At 44.0% G+C, this 18865-nt stretch overlaps 1 protein-coding gene across 1 annotated transcript in view; it reads left to right on the top strand.

The window, feature by feature from the left end:
- LOC104931840 (protein kinase C epsilon type-like) overlaps positions 1–18865 on the top strand; it is an 83872-nt gene that overhangs the window by 29912 nt on the left and 35095 nt on the right. Inside the window, exons 2-4 of the mRNA XM_027284218.1 lie at positions 7225–7288; positions 17089–17257; positions 18787–18821. Of these exons, the coding sequence (XP_027140019.1) occupies positions 7225–7288; positions 17089–17257; positions 18787–18821 (268 nt within the window). The remainder of the gene's footprint in view (positions 1–7224; positions 7289–17088; positions 17258–18786; positions 18822–18865) is intronic.

The raw sequence follows: 18865 nt of genomic DNA, 5'->3' as shown, positions 1-18865 counted from the left end.
ACTTATCATCAAAACTAGTCGGCAACAAAAAAGCAAGGTCAACAACACAAGACACAGCAGCCAGCTAATGTTACCTATAGCATCTCACTCTCTCCCTTTCTCTTCTTAGCTTCCTCTGTCAACGTCCTCTTCGGTCTTCCTCCTCTGCCATTATGTCCATAGAGGCTGCTGAGCGGGTACACTCACAAAACCTCTTCCTGTGATCCAGAACCCCTGTGGTACAAACACTGACACCCCCTCAGTGCTCTGAGCTCACAGTTTAGGCATCAAACTGAGCTACCATTAGCTAACAGCAGCTACAGTTGGCAGCAGTAAACTCACAGAGAGCTGAGGCCGAGCGGACCTGAATATCGACTAATGCGACAGATGTTAAAAGAACGGGCTTCCTCACATCCTGTAGCTTCTCGTGCACCGTTTGTTTTCATATCTTGCATTGTGTGCATGCTTGAGATTAGAGAGAAGACAATCTGGCTGAATTTCTCTGTAATTGTGTGATGCAGCAGGTTTTTAAAATCATTTTTAAAACTTGTGCAGTCTGAGCTCGGCTCAACTGGATGAATCTCTGAACCTCAGAGGGCTGATTGATACTGTATTGACTCATTTTCTGCTAATTAACTTTGAGTTATTCATGAATAAACAAAAAAGGAAGAAGTTTTGGAATACCGTTCGTATTCCAGTTCTGCACGACCCCGCTCCACTCCCTGTGCTGTATGTTTGTGTATAAAAATGTTCCTGGGTTAATAATTAATAATTAAATGGAACATGAACAAACAACATTGTTTTTTTTAGCCTCAGTGTTGATGCATCTCCTTCTCTTCCTATCCGACAGAAGGACGACTCTATCCTCATGTTTGATTGACGTTGGTAACAAAAACTGAGTGATGTTCAAGTATTTTCTTGTTTATGAAATCTAAACAGACCAACAGAAGCTGCCTCCTCCTCCTCCCCTCCTCCTCCTCCCTCCTCCCTCCTCCTCCTCCTCCCTCCTCCTCCTCGCTATATATTCTGCCACCCTCATCTGTCCATCTGCCACAGCGACTTCCTTCCTTCCGCTGTTTCTCGTAGAAAATGCAGATGGATAAGATAATTATCCTGTTAACCTCAAAATGCTCTCAGTGTGCTGCTGTGCCCCGCTTCATAATGAAGATGCATTAAAAAAAACGTGCCGTTCCTGGAACCAGCAAACACGGGATGTGAAAAGAGTAAAAGTAATCATGCAGTCGTCTTTCACATTGGAACGAGCCAACAAACTTTCTCTGTCCCCCCTCATCCGTCTCTCTCTCTCTGCTTCCATCTCCTTCTGTATACATTATGAACCCACGCCTGTTCCGCTTCACTGCACCAAGTCTTCACTTAGTACTGTTCGCTCTGTGTGTGTGTGTGTGTGTGTGTGTGTGTGTGTGTGTGTTTAACGTGTGTGTTATTAATGTGAATTGCGTGTGGTGTGTGTTTGCAAAGGGGGGGAGTTATGGACGCTGTGGGTGGTGCAAGCTGCCGCTAGAAACTCTGTGGGCCCCCGGCTGATGCCCACTTGCTTTCATGAGAAACACACACACACACACACACACACACACACACACACACACACACACACACACACTTTGCTGTATACACACATACACGTGCAGACACTCAGTAGATTGCAAATCAGCAGTTGTCTTCAGCTTCTCTTTGGGCCTGTGTGTGTGTGTGTGTGTGTGTGTGTGTGTTAGACAGGATATGTGTCAACTTCTAGTTTGTATAAGTCTCTCTCCTCTCTCTTTTTTTTTTCTCTTTAACTTTCTTTCTTCTGCATGTTACCACATCACCCGTCATGTCGCAAAATAACACCCTGAGATTTCGGCCAAACAGGATGTCACGATCACAGGTTAGCACGTCTGTGGTGGTGAGTGGGTGTGAGTGTTTTATTTTCCAATAACAGTTCTATAGCACTATGGAAAATGTACGTGCAAAATAACACGCAGGACGACAGTGAAGCAAACGATGTTGTAGACAAACAATTAATGCGACAATCAAGAAAATAATCTGTGATTTTTTTTTTTTTTATCAATGTAAAAAATCCTAAATTGCAGCTCAAATAAACACTCTCAAGCAGTGAGACATTTTTTCTCTCAAACTACTCGTACATGTACCTGTGCAATTAAATAAATAAAAAACAAAGACATAGAGCCTCAAAATACAACAAGAAAATCCAGAGAAATTCATCTAAAATAAGTTTAACGTTTCCTTAAAAGTGTGACAAAAACAAGTAAGTGAGGGTAAAATGGGGTTGCAAACGGGGAAGAGAAGTGTCCCATTTCGACTAAATTAGCTCTGCTTGGGGCGCTCACCTCAGTAGAGGTGTGCACCTGAATCGAGGCTAAGTCCTTACAATGGAGGCTGACTGTCTGTAGCTGAACAGGGCCGTCTGTCGTGACGGTGGTACATGGTGTAAAAAAGTTTGGGAACACTTCCATTGACTGCCACCAGCTCCATCCGCACATGATACCGGAGTTGTTCTGCAGTCTTTAATGTGTGGAGAGAACCTGCCTGCAGAGACTCGTCAGAGCTGTGGTGAATAATTTACTCTGGGTTAAAATGACTCCTGTTCAGCACAGAAACATCAGCTGCACGTCTAGTTATGGACGGAAAAGTTTGACGTGTCCGTGAACAAGAAGAGAAATGAAGACAACGTATCTGCACTTGAAGATCAATTGTTAATATTTGTACTCTCTTCCTTCGTCTCCTCTCTCCTTCCCTGTCTTCCTCCTTTCTCCGATGACCTCCCTCTCTCAGATTGACCTGGAGCCGGAGGGGAAGGTGTATGTTTCATCGACCTTCAGGATCTTCCAGTGAAGGTGAGAACTCGCACACACTCGTCTCTGTTCGTGACACACAAACGTGCTGTTGTGTAACATTGCAGAAGCTTTCAGTCTAATCTGTCTTCTCTGTCTGTGGATTATCTGTGATGAGAACAGGATTATGTTTTTCTCGTCGTCATTAGCTAATGCTTCGTGCTACCGACTTCCTCTTATTTTGTGCCTGAAAACAATGTTGCTCCACTCAAAACCCACAACTTCCATGAGATCTGACCGACTCTTTCACACGCAGCAGCTTTCGAAAATGAAGACATGAGTCATGTGCATCATATTTATTTACCTGGAAATTGAGATTCAAACCTCTTTTCAAGGGATCCTATCAGTTTAAGCATCAACACCCCAATGATTTGTCTCCAGGTCCATTAAGAAATCAGATCTTTGAGTTTCATAACTTTCTGTAATGCGTTCCACTTTTAGGCTGGTGGGTATCCAACCATCGCCAAATTTTCTGTACAAACATTTGGCACAGACGACATCAAGACACAGATAGGACGAGGATACCAGCATGCTGTTGCAGTGGTTCGTTGGCTGGGAGGGAACTTTGTGTGTTTGCTGTTTTCCTTGTGGGTTCTCTCAGGTAATTGGTGACCCGTAACTGTGAATGTGAATGGTTGTTTGTAGCACCGGTCCTGGCCACATTTGCGCCTGGGCGAACCCTACCCTAACCCCCACCCACGCCCCTCACGGGGACTGCGCCCTGGGCGGTCGCCCACATTGCCCATAGCTAAGACCGGCCCTGGTTGTTTGCTCTATGTCCTTGTGATGAACTGGCGACTTGTCCAGGGTGACCCCGCTATATTATAGATCACTAAGAAGAGAAAAGGAGAGAGTGAGCGAGCGAGAAGCCGCCGGACAAGAGTAAATGTGGGACTGACTTTTAGTGGTTGGTGAGAGCTTGGTGAAATAAAAGGCTGAAAGACAGACACTACGTCTGGACTATCCTAAAGGTGAGCTGAGCAGATATAACGACAGAAAAAGGACGATGGGTTTAAAACTCTCTGATAAATTATGATGGAACCTGACGTGATGCGTGCCCTTCCTGCGACCTCCGACCTCTGTGTGCGTACAGCCGTCAGCTCTCTGATAAACAGGCCGCAGGAGTAGAACGAGCGCAGCGCATCCGCCATGTGTGTTAACACACACACACACACACACACACACACACATTGTGGACACACTGAAGGGTTTTCCTTCCTGCACCGGTTCTATATTTAGTGACATTTGCACCTGTGAGTCTGAGCACGCTCAGTGAGCAGCTGATGAATGGCGGGCTGTGACCTCAGAGGAAGGGAGGTGGTGTGTGTGTGTGTGTGTGTGTGTGTGTGTGTGTGTTTGGTATGTTTGTGGTCCACACACACGGCCGGTTCACTTTGGTTCATTAGTACGGGCTCGTTACATTAGGTGTGTTACAGGTTCTTGTGTTCCTTTTTGGTTACAGCAACGTTGCGTAGAAATCTAGCGCCTCCACTTTCAGAGTGTAATCCCACTGTGGTAAATATGTTCGGCTGTACTCGAGTATTTGTTCTGATTACATTACTTATCATCAAAAACTAGTCGGCAACTTAAAGACAAGGTCAACAACACAAGACACAGCAGCCAGCTAATGTTACCTATAGCATCTCACTCTCTCCCTTTCTCTTCTTAGCTTCCTTTGTCAACGTCCTCTTCGGCCTTCCTCCTCTGCCATTATGTCCGTAGAGGCTGCTGAGCGGGGTACATTACTTGCTTGCCCAGTCCCGGTTCCCCGGGCCTAAAAAACCTCTTCCTGTCATCCAAACCCCCTGTGGTACAAACACTGACACCCCCTCAGTGCTCTGAGCTCACAGTTTAGGCATCAAACTGAGCTACCTTTAGCTAACAGCAGCTACAGTTGGCAGCAGTAAACTCACAGAGAGCTGAGGCCTGACGCTAACTCGTACTAATGCTGACAGATGTTAAAAGATACGGTGCTTCCTCACATCCTGTAGCTTCTCGTGCACCGTTTGTTTTCATATCTTGCATTGTGTGCATGCTTGAGATTAGAGAGAAGACAATCTGCTGAATTTCTCTGTAATGTGTGTGATGCAGCCAGGTTTTAAACTCATTTTAAAACTTGTGCAGTCTGAGCTCGGCTCAACTGGATGAATCTCTGAACCTCAGAGGGCTGATTGATACTGTTATTGACTCATTTTCTGCTAATTAACTTTGAGTTATTCATGAATAAACAAAAAAGGAAGAAGTTTTGGAATACCGTTCGTATTCCAGTTCTGGCACGACACCGGCTCCACTCCCTGTGCTGTATGTTTGTTATAAAAATGTTCCTGGGTTAATAATTAATAATTAAATGGAACATGAACAAACAAAGTTGTTTTTTTTTAGCCTCAGTGTTGATGCATCTACACTTCTTCTCTTCCTATCCGACAGAAGGACGACTCTATCCTCATGTTTGATTGACGTTGGTAACAAAAACTGAGTGATGTTCAAGTAATTGTCTTGTTTATGAAATCTAAACAGACCAACAGAAGCTGCCTCCTCCTCCTCCTCCTCCTCCTCCTCCTCGCTATATATTCTGCCACCCTCATCTGTCCATCTGCCACAGCGACTTCCTTCCTTCCGCTGTTTCTCGTAGAAAATGCAGATGGATGAAGATAATTATCCTGTTAAACCTCAAAATGCTCTCAGTGTTCTGCTGTGCCCCGCTTCGTAATGAAGATGCATTAAAAAACGTACCGTTCCTGGAACCAGCAAACACGGGATGTGAAAAGAGTGAAAGTAATCATGCAGTCGTGCTTTCACATTGGAACGAGCCAACAAACTTTCTCTGTCCTCCCCCTCATCCGTCTCTCTCTCTCTGCTTTCCATCTCCTTCTGTATACATTAGTGAACCCACGCCTGTTCGCCTTCACTGCACCAAGTCTTCACTTAGTACTGTTCGCTCTGTGTGTGTGTGTGTGTGTGTGTGTTAATGTGTGTGTATTAATGTGAATATGCGTGTGGTGTGTGTTTGCAAAGGGGGGGGATTATGGACGCTGTGGGTGGTGCAAGCTGCCGCTAGAAACTCTGTGAGCCCCCAGCTGATGCCCACTTGCTTTCATGAGAAACACACACACACACACACACACACACACACACACACACACACACACACACACACACACACACACACACACACACACACACACACACACTTTGCTGTATTCCACACTAACCTTGTCAGACGACGCAGTAGATTGCAAATCAGCAGTTGTCCTCACTCTGCAGAGCTTCTCTTTGGGCCTGTGTGTGTGTGTGTGTGTGTGTGTGTGTGTGTTAGACAGGATATGTGTCAACTTCTAGTTTGCTATAAGTCTCTCTCTCTCTCTCTTTTTTTTTCTCTTAACTTTCTTTCTTCTGCATGTTACCACATCACCCGTCATGTCGCAAAAATAACACCCTGAGATTTCGGCCAAACAGGATGTCACGATCACAGGTTAGCACGTCTGTGGTGGTGAGTGGGTGTGAGTGTTTTATTTTCCAATAACAGTTCTATAGCACGTTATGGAAAATGTACGTGCAAAATAATCACGCGAGGACGACAGTGAAGCAAACGGATGTTGTAGAACAAACAATTAATCGACTAATCAAGAAAATAATGTGATTTTTTTTTTATCAATGAAAATAATCCTAAATTGCAGCTCAAATAAAACACTCCAAGCAGTGAGACATTTTTCTCTCAAACTACTCGTACATGTACCTGTGCAATTAAACAGAAGAGCCTCAAAATACAAGAAAATCCCTCAAAAAATCTCATTTAAAATAAGTTTAACGTTTCCTTAAAATGTGACAAAAACAAGTAAGTGGAGGTAAAATGGTTGGTTGCAAACGGGGGAAGGGAAGTGTCCTCATTTCGACTAAATTAGCTCTGCTTGGGGCGCTCACCTCAGTAGAGAGTGAGCACCATGAATCGAGGCTAAAGTCCTCACAATGGAGGCTGGACTGTCTGTAGCTGAACAGGGCCGTCTGTCGTGACGGTGGTACATGGTGTAAAAAAGTTTGAGGAACACTTCCATTGACTTGCCACCAGCTCCATCCGCACATGATACCGGAGTGTTTCTGCACGGTCTTTAACGTGTGAGAGAACCTGCCTGCAGAGACTCGTCAGAGCTGTGGTTGAATAATTTATCTGGGTTAAAATGACTTCCTGTTCAGCACAGAAACATCAGCTGCACGTCTAGTTATGGACGGAAAAGTTTGACGTGTCCGTGAACAAGAAGAATTATACACCTTATACTGAAGCAACGTATCTGCACTTGAAGATGAATTGTTACTCATATTTGTACTCTCTCTCCTTGTCTCCTCTCTCCTTCCCTGTCTGTCCTCCTTTCTCCGATGACCTCCCTCTCTGCAGATTGACTTGGAGCCGGAGGGGAAGGTGTATGTTGTCATCGACCTATCAGGATCTTCCAGTGAAGGTGAGAACTCGGCACACTCGTCTCTGTTCGTGACACAAAACGTGCTGTTGTGTAATCATTGCAGAAGCTTTCAGTCTAATCTGTCATTTTCTGTCTGTGGATTATCTGTCGATGAGAACAGGATTATGTTTTTGTCTCTTCAGTCATTAGCTAATGCTTCGTGCTACCGACTTCCTCTTATTTTGTGCCTGAAAAACAATGTTGCTCCACTCAAAACCCACAACTTCCATGAGAATCTGACTCGAGCTTTTTCACACGCAGCAGCTTTCGTAAAATGTAAAGACATGAGTCATTGTTGCATCATATTTATTTACCTGGAAATTGAGATTCAAAACCTCTTTTTCAAGGGAATCAGTTTAAGCATCAACACCCCAATGATTCGTCTCCAGGTCCATTCAAAGAAATCAGATCTTTGAGTTTCATAACTTTCTGTAATGCGTTCCACTTTTAGGCTGGTGGGTATCCAAACCATCGACCAAATTTCTGTACAAACATTTGACACAGACGACATCAAGCACACAGATAGGACGAGGATACCAGCATGCTGTTGCAGTGGTTACGCTCGGCTGGGAGGGAACTTTGTGGGGTTTGCATGTTCTCCTTGTGGGTTCTCTCAGGTTAATTGGTGACCCGTAACTGTCTCTATGTCCTTGTGATGAACTGGCGACTTGTCCAGGGTGACCCCGCTATATTTATAGATCACTAGAGTCCAATAGAGGCAAAAATGTTGCAGCAACAACAACTAGAACGAGAAGTCTGTGAAGGTTCTCAGTCGTCCAGGTCATCTCTCTTCAAGAACGGGTAAATCTGGGGCAACTGGACTTGGTTGTAGATCATCCAGGAGGTCTCTTTAGTTCTGACTGACTGGTGCTCCGAGTATTTAGCCAAGGCGGGATCGTAGACTGTCGTCAGAGTCGTTGAAGTCACCCGAGGTCCGGTTGTTCAGGTCACCTGAGCTCCAGTGTGGACGATGGTCGTTGAAGTCACGTGAGGTCTGAATTGATGTTCAGTCTCCCGGGGACATTAAAAGAACATTAGAAGAAAAACACTTTCTCAGTATTCACCCATCAGTTAACCCTTTCAATAACCTTTCCTTCAAGAACAACCAGTGAGGAGATATCCTGTGGTCGTCTCTGCTGTGTCCTCCAGGTGGAGATATTTCGTGGAGGTTCTTTTGTGCCTAACAGACTTTGCGAACACAAAAGGCAGTGACACATCTTAAGGATTACCGTTTTCCCCTCAGGCGGTAAATGTGTAACTCCACTTAAAAAGGCATGTCGACCTGCTATCGGATGAAGAGCCCTCTCATGACTGTGTAAGTGGGCATTTATCGTGTCTGAACAGGCTTAAAGAGAAGCCCGTGCACCGTGAATCCTCTTAGACCTGCTCTGAAAATCAAAAGTTTGAACCCTCAGAGAAGAGAAAATAGTATTTCTCAGATAAAGAATGGCGGTAAATGAAGTATGAACCAGCTCTAATGAGTCTAATAGATGTTTCTTCATTAGTCAGTCAACCACATTCATATCGATCTACATTATCATCATGCTAGTGTTGTTTTACATCTCTTATGTTAATGCATTATGGGAATTTAGAGGAAGTAATAACAATAAATGCTTCTCAAACAACCCAAAGACAATTTACATAAAGACTGTGAGCTACTAAAAACGGCTACCGCCTCTCTATAAGTGCTTTGTTTTCATGAATATATAATTAAAAAACAAACATCACACATGTAAAGTCTTATACATAAGTGATAATGCCCAGTGAGGTGTGCATTATCAGGAATTAACGGACGTTGGGAGAGTCTAACTTTAAAACCATTCGTTTATATCGTCATGTGTTGCAATAAAAAGTTTTTCACAAGCCCAAATCAAAAAGTTCTTCTGCAATGGAAATGTTGTTCTCAGGACAAAACCATAGATACAACTCGGCAACGGGAGAATATTTCGAGTCCGCCCAGCTCGTAAAACGCTTCAGCTAAGCTGCATAGATAATGTTGATGGAAACGTAAAAAGAGTTGAGGCTCTTAGTTGTGATGTAGAGAACGTTCACATGACCGATCAGCTGTTTCCTCACAGCTTTCATGGCTCCATAATCCATCCGCGACGGCTCCGCACAGATCTGACGTAACGTTCCTCAACATTAACACATCACAACATGTCATAACACAAATGTCTGATTTACTTCCCGTTTTCTGTTTGTTTGTTTTTCACCGGCTCGAGCTTCCACTGGTGTTCTTTTAAATTCGCTGTGTCGCTGTGCCGTCGTCTTCTGGTTTTCTGACTTGAGAATTGGCGCCACCTCCCTGATATTCATAAAACATTGGTCGTGGTGGTGATGGATGGAAACAAGTATTTATTTTTAATTCTTTGCATTTTCTTTGCAGAATTACTCAAATGGTAAAAAATGTGCGACACAAACACGACTACTGTCCTCAAATGTGTGCGACAAGTGTTGAGTTCAGTCGCGAAATGTTGCGTGAGGCGATCGCTCGAACAAAGCGGGGTTAAACTTCTACACAAATAACATATTTAGGTGTCCTTTATGAATGATTAATGGACTCCCTGCAGCCAATCAGAATCAGTTATTCATCCATCATAAATGATCTGAATACAGTGTTTACTTTAACACATATTTGTTAGATATCAGGTACATCAGACAGCTGTTTTCTCTCTGAAGCTGGTGTGTATCTTTGATGTGCAGTGTGTGTGTGTGTGTGTGTGTGTGTGTGTGTGTGTGTGTGGTTGCTTTGTAGAAGTAAGTAAGTCCTCATGTGTTGAGTAACACTTCCCTGCTGCCTCTTCCTCTTTCTCAATCTTTACATCTGCCTCTCATTTCAGACTCAGAGTTCAAAAACTGTTTTACTCTCTGTGATACCGAGCGTCTCTCTTTAATTAGCGTTTTCTTTATCTTGACGTGTGTGTGTGTGTGTGTGTGTGTGTGTGTTTCACCTTTGTGTAATCGGCACCATCGCATCAGGAAACAGACGTTGGTTGCGTGTTTCCTTTTGCGTTTGTGCGTCTGTGCGAGAATGAGAGACATGATGTCATGCAGTAAGTGCTTTCAGTTGAAGTTTAATGATGACACAAGAGTTCAGTGGTTTGACTCTGAACTCTAAGTTCGCCTCATTTCTCATTAGGTGATGGTGAGAGGGAGTCTAAGATGCTGAATATCGTATGTGGTGATGCACAGAAATACTGTTTGTCCAGCATTTCATGAAAGTCAAAGCCAAACGTCGTCAGCGCCTTCCAGAAAAATTTTAAATATTAGATTTTATTCAGAGCTGCAAACACAGTCGAGCAGTTTCCTGTACTTAGACATGCTGTCACAAGTTGAACATATTATAATCTGCGCCAATGATATTAAATGGTATACTAGCTAACCTGTAAACCAGGCATGTCCAAAGTATGGCCCGGGGGCCGATCACGGCCCGCGGTCAGATTTCATGCGGCCTGCAGCTTCATTTTTATAAAATATTATTTACGGCCTGCTAGGATTGTCAGATATTGTATGTGGCTGCCAGATTTGTCTTTTTTGGTTGACATAACGAAGCATCTGAACCTTTAAGGACATAACTGCTGCTGTTATATATCTGTAGACGTGACACCAAATATTACTTTCTGAATGATTTAGTTAAAGAGAGTGGCAGGTTTTAAACTTAAACGTTAACAGACTTTGCATCACTCATAATAAGTCATGTTTACAATGAAGATGAGGTTCAGATTTGTATCAACTTCATGCAAACTTTATGCATTTGTAACTTTTATTGTCTTTCTTTTTTAAAATGTGAGCATTGGCCCCCGGGCGTCTTCACATCATCAAATCTGGCCCTCTCTAAAAGAAGTTTGGTAAACAATCTGAAGATTGATCAGATCAAAACACACACGTAACAACCTACTTTAGAATTAAAAGTTTCGATCCATGACGTTCGCACACAAACAAACAATCGGCAAAGCTCACTTAGGAAGCTAACTTGTGACTTTTATCGTCGGCTTAAGAAGGGTCTTCTGATCTGCCACGTCTACGGTTTGAAGAAACCAACAGAGACTGTGACGTAAAAACAGTCTCTGTGGTACCACCCGCCCACTCTTTACTTGTTCCGGCATCATGATATCATGTTACCTGCTCCTTTGCTGCAGCCTGGCTTCATTTTCACAAATATAAATGATCAGTCGGAGCAAAGGAAACATCCTGAGGCCACCGCACGTGAACACAACAGTTTTCTTAATCATTAGATGCATGTAATCACCGCACCACCTACCCTGCTGTTATCTGTTCAAAACGGTCCTGCCAGCAGCTTAGTTGGCAGCATAAAGACATCTAGTGAAGTGACACGCACACACACACACACACACACACACACAGTCATTAATCCTTGGTGTGAGTCAGATTTGTAGAGCTTGGATAGGTGTCAAAGTGTGCAGGAAGGATGAACACACACACACACACACACACACACACAAACAAACACACACACAAACACAAACACACACACACACACACACACACACACACACACACAGAGAGAGAAGTCCGAGAAATCGACTGTCAGACACTTCCAAGGAATAGAGAGGGAGGTGAGAGGGAGACACATGAGCTAACCTGCATGACTCTGCATTATGTTCAGAGGGAGACAAACAAAGATGCACAGCATAATAAGAATGATAACTGCAACTGTAACTATAATAGAAATATGACTAATTGTGGTGGTGATGATAAGAATAATTAGCAGCAGGTGCAACCACAATCCCTGATCTCGGCGTTGAAAGACAGAAACCCTGTTAGTGACATGCTTTGATGGGATGAATATGTACAGATGGAGAGAAGAGCTCAGTGCATCACGGGAAGTCTCCTAAAGGATGGATCAGAACTCACGAGGAACCCTGCATGAACCCTGAGTCTGCAGGGATTTAATGGGGTAATAAGGTTCTATGATTGTAGGTAAGGAGCAGGATTTTCAGCCAAACGTTGGATTCTTTATATTGCAGCACAGGACACCCATAGAGGCCTAGTTTATTGATATGATAGCCAGCCAGAAAGCTAATGAGCACAGTGACCGTCATCGATCGGCCACTCACATCCAAATCTCCCAATTACACCTGGTGCAACCAGTTTTAATCACAGACTAAGCAGAAGTTACTGAGCCTATGGTGTCGACTTGACACCCTAACTTAGGAGACAGTGTTGGTGCAACCAGGTGAAGGTGTCTCAGACCATCCCGACCCATGTTAATCATCATTAATGTCACTTAACCGTGAGTGGCAGCCTGAATCAGGAGGAAATAAAGATCGATTCTGTTTTCAACACAACAATAAAAGCAAAAATCTTCCTCAGAACTCGTGAAGCTTTGATGATTTCTGCAGAAATGATGTCTGAGAGAGGAAATGCAAGAAGAAGAAAAAACACATTAGTAACTTCTAATCACTGAGAGACACTCATCAGATCATAACCACCATATCAACCACATGTAATGATGTTTAAACTGAAAGAAACACACCCGATCAGTTGTGTGTGTGTGTGTGTGTGTGTGTGTGACTTCTCTACCTCGCGTTGAGATCACAGGGTGAATTTTGACCTGTTGTTCGTGCGCTCCAGATTACAGCGTTACACAGCGAGAGATGACAGATGAGGGAGTTAACCAGAGGTCGAGTGAGAGGCGGAGAGGAGGGTGATAAATTGATTAGTAAAGTGGAGTGTTCACTAATGGACCGGTTACATCATCGACAGAGAGAGAGAGAGAGAGAGAGAGAGAGAGATCAGCACAGAGCGACAAAGACATGTCATCAGGACAAGGACGCTCATTTTCCTCTCGTTTATACATTTTAATTATGTTTTTCTTCATGTGTCTTTGATGCTTTTTGTGTCTGCAGTGACAAACAATATATTTATATACCTGTGTGTGTGTGTGTGTGTGTGTGTGTGTGTGTGTGTGTGTGTGTGGTTGAAATTGCAGTCATTTACCTAAATGTGTTTGCATAGGAGAGAACACACGGGTGAACTGTTAGGACCGAGAGCTGCAATCAACCTATTAGCTTTCACACACACACACACACACACACACACACACACACACACACATAAAGCACAGGATGATAAGCCGTGCTGCCTGTTGCTAAAAGCAGGTGAAATATTTATTGGTTGTTCTGGGCTCGGCTGTTATCAGCCGAGTGTTACGCTCCGAACATAATGAAGCGTTCGAAGAAAGATCTCGCAGCCTTTCACGTCGAAGCGTTTTTAACTTCTCCGCGGTTGATTTCTTGAATTCTACGTCTCCATCTGTGCTGGCTGTTTGTTTTTAAAAGCTAAGTAGGGCGACAGCAGCATCAGCAGCTCGCTAAAGAGATAATAATCTGCATTAAAAATGAATGAGCATGCAGGTCAGATGCATTTTCCCCTCTGCTAATAACACACCCCACAGCTCACGTCAACGCTTCAGCTGCATCTTCTCATGGTGTTTTTGCATATAATTGTCCGCACATCTGCAAATGTTGGCACACCAACACAACTAAAGATGCTCGACGTGGTGTAAACATCCGCATTTCAGCATGTTAGCAGTCTGAAGTTGGGACCGCTTCCCGACTAACCTGACCCGTGAGTTCACGAGATCATGCCGGGCTTCAAGCTATGTGCTCGTGCAAACCTTGGAAGTACGAGCGTCCGATGAGGACGGTTTAATGCCAGGTGTGTGTCGAAAAGGTTAGTACAGACGCTGTTAGCTTCATTGAAGAGTATTTCAAAACTTTGGCACTGGCTCCTAAGTCCAATCCAGTTTGTCACACGCTTGTCACTGTTGGAGCATTGACCTATATGAGTCTCCAACTTTTTTTTTGGGCTTGTGATGAGGACATCACAGACGAACATCGTGTCTATCACACCCCTGAACTCCTCCCCGGTGGACGACGCCAAAGTCTAACACTGTTGCTAGGCAGCAGCCATCAGTTGCTAGGCGATGGTAATGGCGTATAGCAAAGGGAGCGAGGACAGGGAGAACATGACTGGGAGAAAGGAATGCACAATGAGGCCTGGAGGCACGAAGAGTTCAGACTGTGCTCGGTAAAGTTAGAGGCAGTCTTATCTGTTACTATTATGTCTATTATGACTATATTATGTCCAAGTCTGCTGACAGACGTCCTGGCTGCGTTCTGGATAAATATTGTGCAATCAAAGCGATGACTCCTGGTGTGTTAACTCATTTCATCTGTTCGCCTGAGTCATTTCTGATTCCTGATGTGATCCGAGGTAGTGAAGACGACAGATCAGGTCCGATGATGCTCTCACACGGCGGCTGCCAGGCGCTCACTGCGTTGATGATGATGCAGAGTTAGAGGCCCGGGGTCAGTCATATCCAAAGTGAGTTATGTCACCAGATTAGATTTGGAAATTGTTCTTTTTTTTTTTCTAGGTTAACGCTGAGCGACGAGTTATATCACTCTGAAAAATGTGTTTAATATCTGATGAAAGTCGTTTTATATCAGAGATGTGGTGCTGGGAGCCATTTCAGTGACATATTGTTGTTTAGAGTTTGCACCTTAAAATGATATTTTACATCAATGGTCCAGTGTGTAAAATAAAGTGGCGTCTAGTGGAATGCAACCGACTAAATACACCTCACCTCACCCTCTGGTTTAAAACATAAAGGAGAAACTACAGTGGCCGTGAAACTCGTGACAGGCACTATGTAGATCCTGTGTTTGGTTTGTCTGTTCCGGGCCAACGTAAACACTCATGAAAACATAGTTATGGACATTATATTCCATGTCTGTCCTTTAAATGTTTCACACTGGACCTTTTAAACAAAAGCTACCACAGCACATTATAAGTAAATGTTTCATGATGAGTTTTTGTTGTATTAAAGTCCGGGTAAAATAAAAATAAAATGTTCTGAGTTTGTCAGACCAAAGAAGAAAGTGTTATTAACCACCCAGCCAAATTCGAATGATTAAAAATATCGACAACTTTATGAAATCAGGTGTCAAAATCAGGTAAAAATGAATTCCCAGCTCCAGGACTGTGGGGGCGTGGCCTCCTCTGAATGTGCTGAAGTCACGCCCAAACGTGTCGGATGAGTTCAGAAAATGAACGTGACTAACTCTGAAACACTCTGAGCTGAGATGAATTCATCTCTATCTTCTCTGCTCAGGGTGGCCTCAGCGTGTCATCGAGCCACCCTTTAAGGACCGCCCACAAAAATCCTGAAAACTGGTGGAAAAACTGTTTGAACCTCTAACTCCACATTTCAGTGACGTATCGTTCAAAGTCTTTTCACGTGTTTGGATGAACTTTTAGTCAAAATGTGACAAAAAGAGTCGTAATTTGGACGAGCTAACTCTAATCGTTTGTTATCTTTGCATGATATAATGAAAGTGACTTACGCCATAGTCTGAAATATTCTTTCCTCATCTTGAAGTGGCTTGAACACACTGAACCGCAGTAAACTTCTTAAAGTGTTGCCTGTGTGATCTGAATCAGGTCGAGAATGTTCAGCTGTCCTTGTTGTCGTGACGTTCGAGTTTCCTGCTGGACGATCCCGTCTGTTGGATGTGACAGATGAATGCAGATTACACTGCTCGGCCTTCGTTAAAGACATTCGGCTCAGTTGTTGTTAAATGGCTTCCATAAATGTGAACACGTGTAAACAGTACCGTGTGTCGCTTACTTTCTTTTTGTCTTCTCCTGCATGTGAGGAGAAATAATATCTCCTGTGACTCCTCAGAACAGCTCGATCACAATAAGTTTTAACACTCACAGATTAAACATTTCTAAGAGCATGGAGACGCTTTGCATGTCATCACCACTCTGCAGCAGACGAGTGATCGAATCACTCGCTCGCTCTTCATCCTCCACCGCATTTTTCATTTCATTTATCAACCTCATCACAATTATTGCACTTCCTGAAGAAACTTTTCACACGCTCACAGCTGCTGTAACATTCTGTAACAGCTCCGCTGTGTAAGGCCAGACTGGACTACTGCAGGGTGTCTGCATGTGGTTATTAACCTGGTTTTCTTTAAACAACAACTTAAAATATTTGGTTAACTCAGCAAACAGTGACACATTTAGGGACAATTAGGGATCTGGGAAATTTAGGCGCTGCGGTCGACAGCTCAAATTATTTTCATCCGTCTCTACCTGCCTCTCCCAAACCATTTTACTTTTCCTAATTAACATCTCTGCAAAGTAACCCCTCCCTCTCTCATTTGCTCACCCCAGTGAGTGTGTGTGTGCTGGTGTGTGTGTGTGTGTGATTAAAACTGGGTTGGACGCTAATTGAAATCTCTGCTGTTCCTCTGGGAAAACCCTCTGTCATTAAACACAAAGAGACAGAAAGAGCGTGGCAGACAAAGACTCACACTCTGAAAAGAAAAGACGTGTGTGTGTGTGTGTGTGTGTGTGTGTGTGTTTTTATTTTAATGCTCACTCTGCAGCCTCAGCCTGCAGGGCGTCGGCGCTATCTAGTGGCTGTGTGGTGTAAGTGCAGACACCAAATCCAGCGTTTCAGCTGATGCACCGTGATCCAGACACGAACAGTATCATGCATCCCTCATACTTTCCTGTCACACTGTGAGTGCCTTCCTTTGGAGGCTTTCTAGACATCCACATGTGAAGATCCAAATTCTGAACATGCATGAGGGAGTGTAAAGCCCATCAGGCCTGAGAACACCTCAGGATTCCCCAGGAGGAGCTGGAACGTGTTGCTGGAGAGAGGGACGCCTGGAGCACCCTGCTATATCTAAGGAAATGCATGAATGTATACTATATAATTTGTGTTTGTGTGTGTGTGTGTGTGTGTGTGTGTGCAGCTGCGACGGCCTCCACCGAGAATGAGGAGCGCGTGTTTCGTCAGCGGATGCGTCCCAGGAAGCGTCAGGGTGCCGTCCGCCGGAGGGTCCACCAGGTCAACGGACACAAGTTCATGGCCACCTACCTGAGACAGCCAACCTACTGCTCCCACTGCAGGGACTTCATCTGGTGAGGACACACACACACACACACACACACACACACACACACAGTCATCACTTCATCATTTCATCCTAGTTTACAAACTCTTGAGTTATGGCCCCTAAAAATCTTCTCAGTTCATCCTGGAGTCCGAGTGGACGTGGATGATTCTGAAGAAATTCCCTGGAAGACTATGACGGCACACACAGACATATCCAGATGATTATGTAATCAGGTTGACCTGATTGACACATAATAAAGATAATCCTCATTTGTTCTGCCATGCAGACGCTCAGTGAGGTCTTTAACATGATCTCTGGAAAAGGAAAGTAAAGAAAATCCCTGAATCCCTAAAATAACGTCCCAATAAATCCTAAAAGCTCAAATGATCTTAAGAGGTATCTGTGTCTGCTGCAGCGTCATATATCTGTGAACCCAAATCCACAAAAGCCGTCTAGCTATGTAATTTAGTGTCTTATGGACCAAATAATAAGCATCTGAAAGGTTTTAGAAATGAGCCCATGAAATCCATCCATCCGTTTGAAATATTGTCGTCCCACAAAATAAAACCTCTCCGCTCTCAGTCAGTCTGCCTCAAAGTCGACCAGAAACAGAAGATGTAATATAATATTATACTATATGAGAAATATTCTCACACTTCCACTGTTCCATCAGTCACCAGCTCTGGTTCGGTCAATAGAAATCCTCAATTCACCGAGTGAGACGTAAAAACGTTGTGGTAAAATGTTTTTGTCTGATCTGAGAGCGGCTCCAGTTATCTTGTTCCAACTGAAGCCATGAAAATATTGTAAACACATTACAGCTAATACTGATTATTCTTAGGACGCTAAATCCCGTTCATCTGCTCCTCCGTCCACAGCAGGACGCAGAGTTTCTGTGTCGGTAGTCACAGTCACACACAGTCTGGTGTTTTCTAATAGATATGACATCTTTGATATCACACATGCGTCTGTTCTGTTCCCAGAGGCGTGAACACGCACGTGAACGTGATTTCCTGCCTGAGCCTGATTGCTCCCACTGACCCGCCGTCCTGTTTACACGTAAACACGGCGGACGCTGTGAAGTGTGGAGAAACAAACAAAGCCAGCTGTGTTTGTTTCCATCCCAGCAAACTGTGTCAGCGTCAGCGGAGCGCCGAGGCCTCGCGGTCTCCACGTGGCCTCGGCGCTGCTTTCAGCTCCGCTCTGAAAAGAACGTTTGATGTGTGATCAGTGTTTCTGATGGACCGGCGTTCGGGGGTTTCTGAGGTGAATCAGCGGAAGTGCTGCACCAATCAGAGCAACAGAGTGTTTGTATGGCGGCTGATGAGTGTTTACTGTGGCAACCACTGAAGAATGTGCCTGAAATACATTTGTTTCTATTATTGTGCATCAGAATGAGCAAACAAGGCTCGTCAAAATAAAAGCATGAAGGGCTCGTCCTCAGGTTGTGGATTGGCATCCTCCCTTTCTAACTCTGACACCAAACACACCTTTAAAAAGCTTTATGCATACTCTATAACTGTACGACACATTTTCTGTCTCTCTGACCTTCAGGGGCGTTTTAGGAAAGCAGGGCTACCAGTGCCAAGGTAGGACGGAGTTTCATTTGTCATCAGATTATCGACTAAAGTTA

Source organism: Larimichthys crocea, chromosome XI, assembly GCF_000972845.2.
Source record: "Larimichthys crocea isolate SSNF chromosome XI, L_crocea_2.0, whole genome shotgun sequence".
NCBI classification, from domain to species: domain Eukaryota; kingdom Metazoa; phylum Chordata; class Actinopteri; family Sciaenidae; genus Larimichthys; species Larimichthys crocea.
The sequence above is the reverse complement of the archived record's forward strand: the minus strand, read 5'-3'. Positions and strand labels throughout refer to the sequence as shown.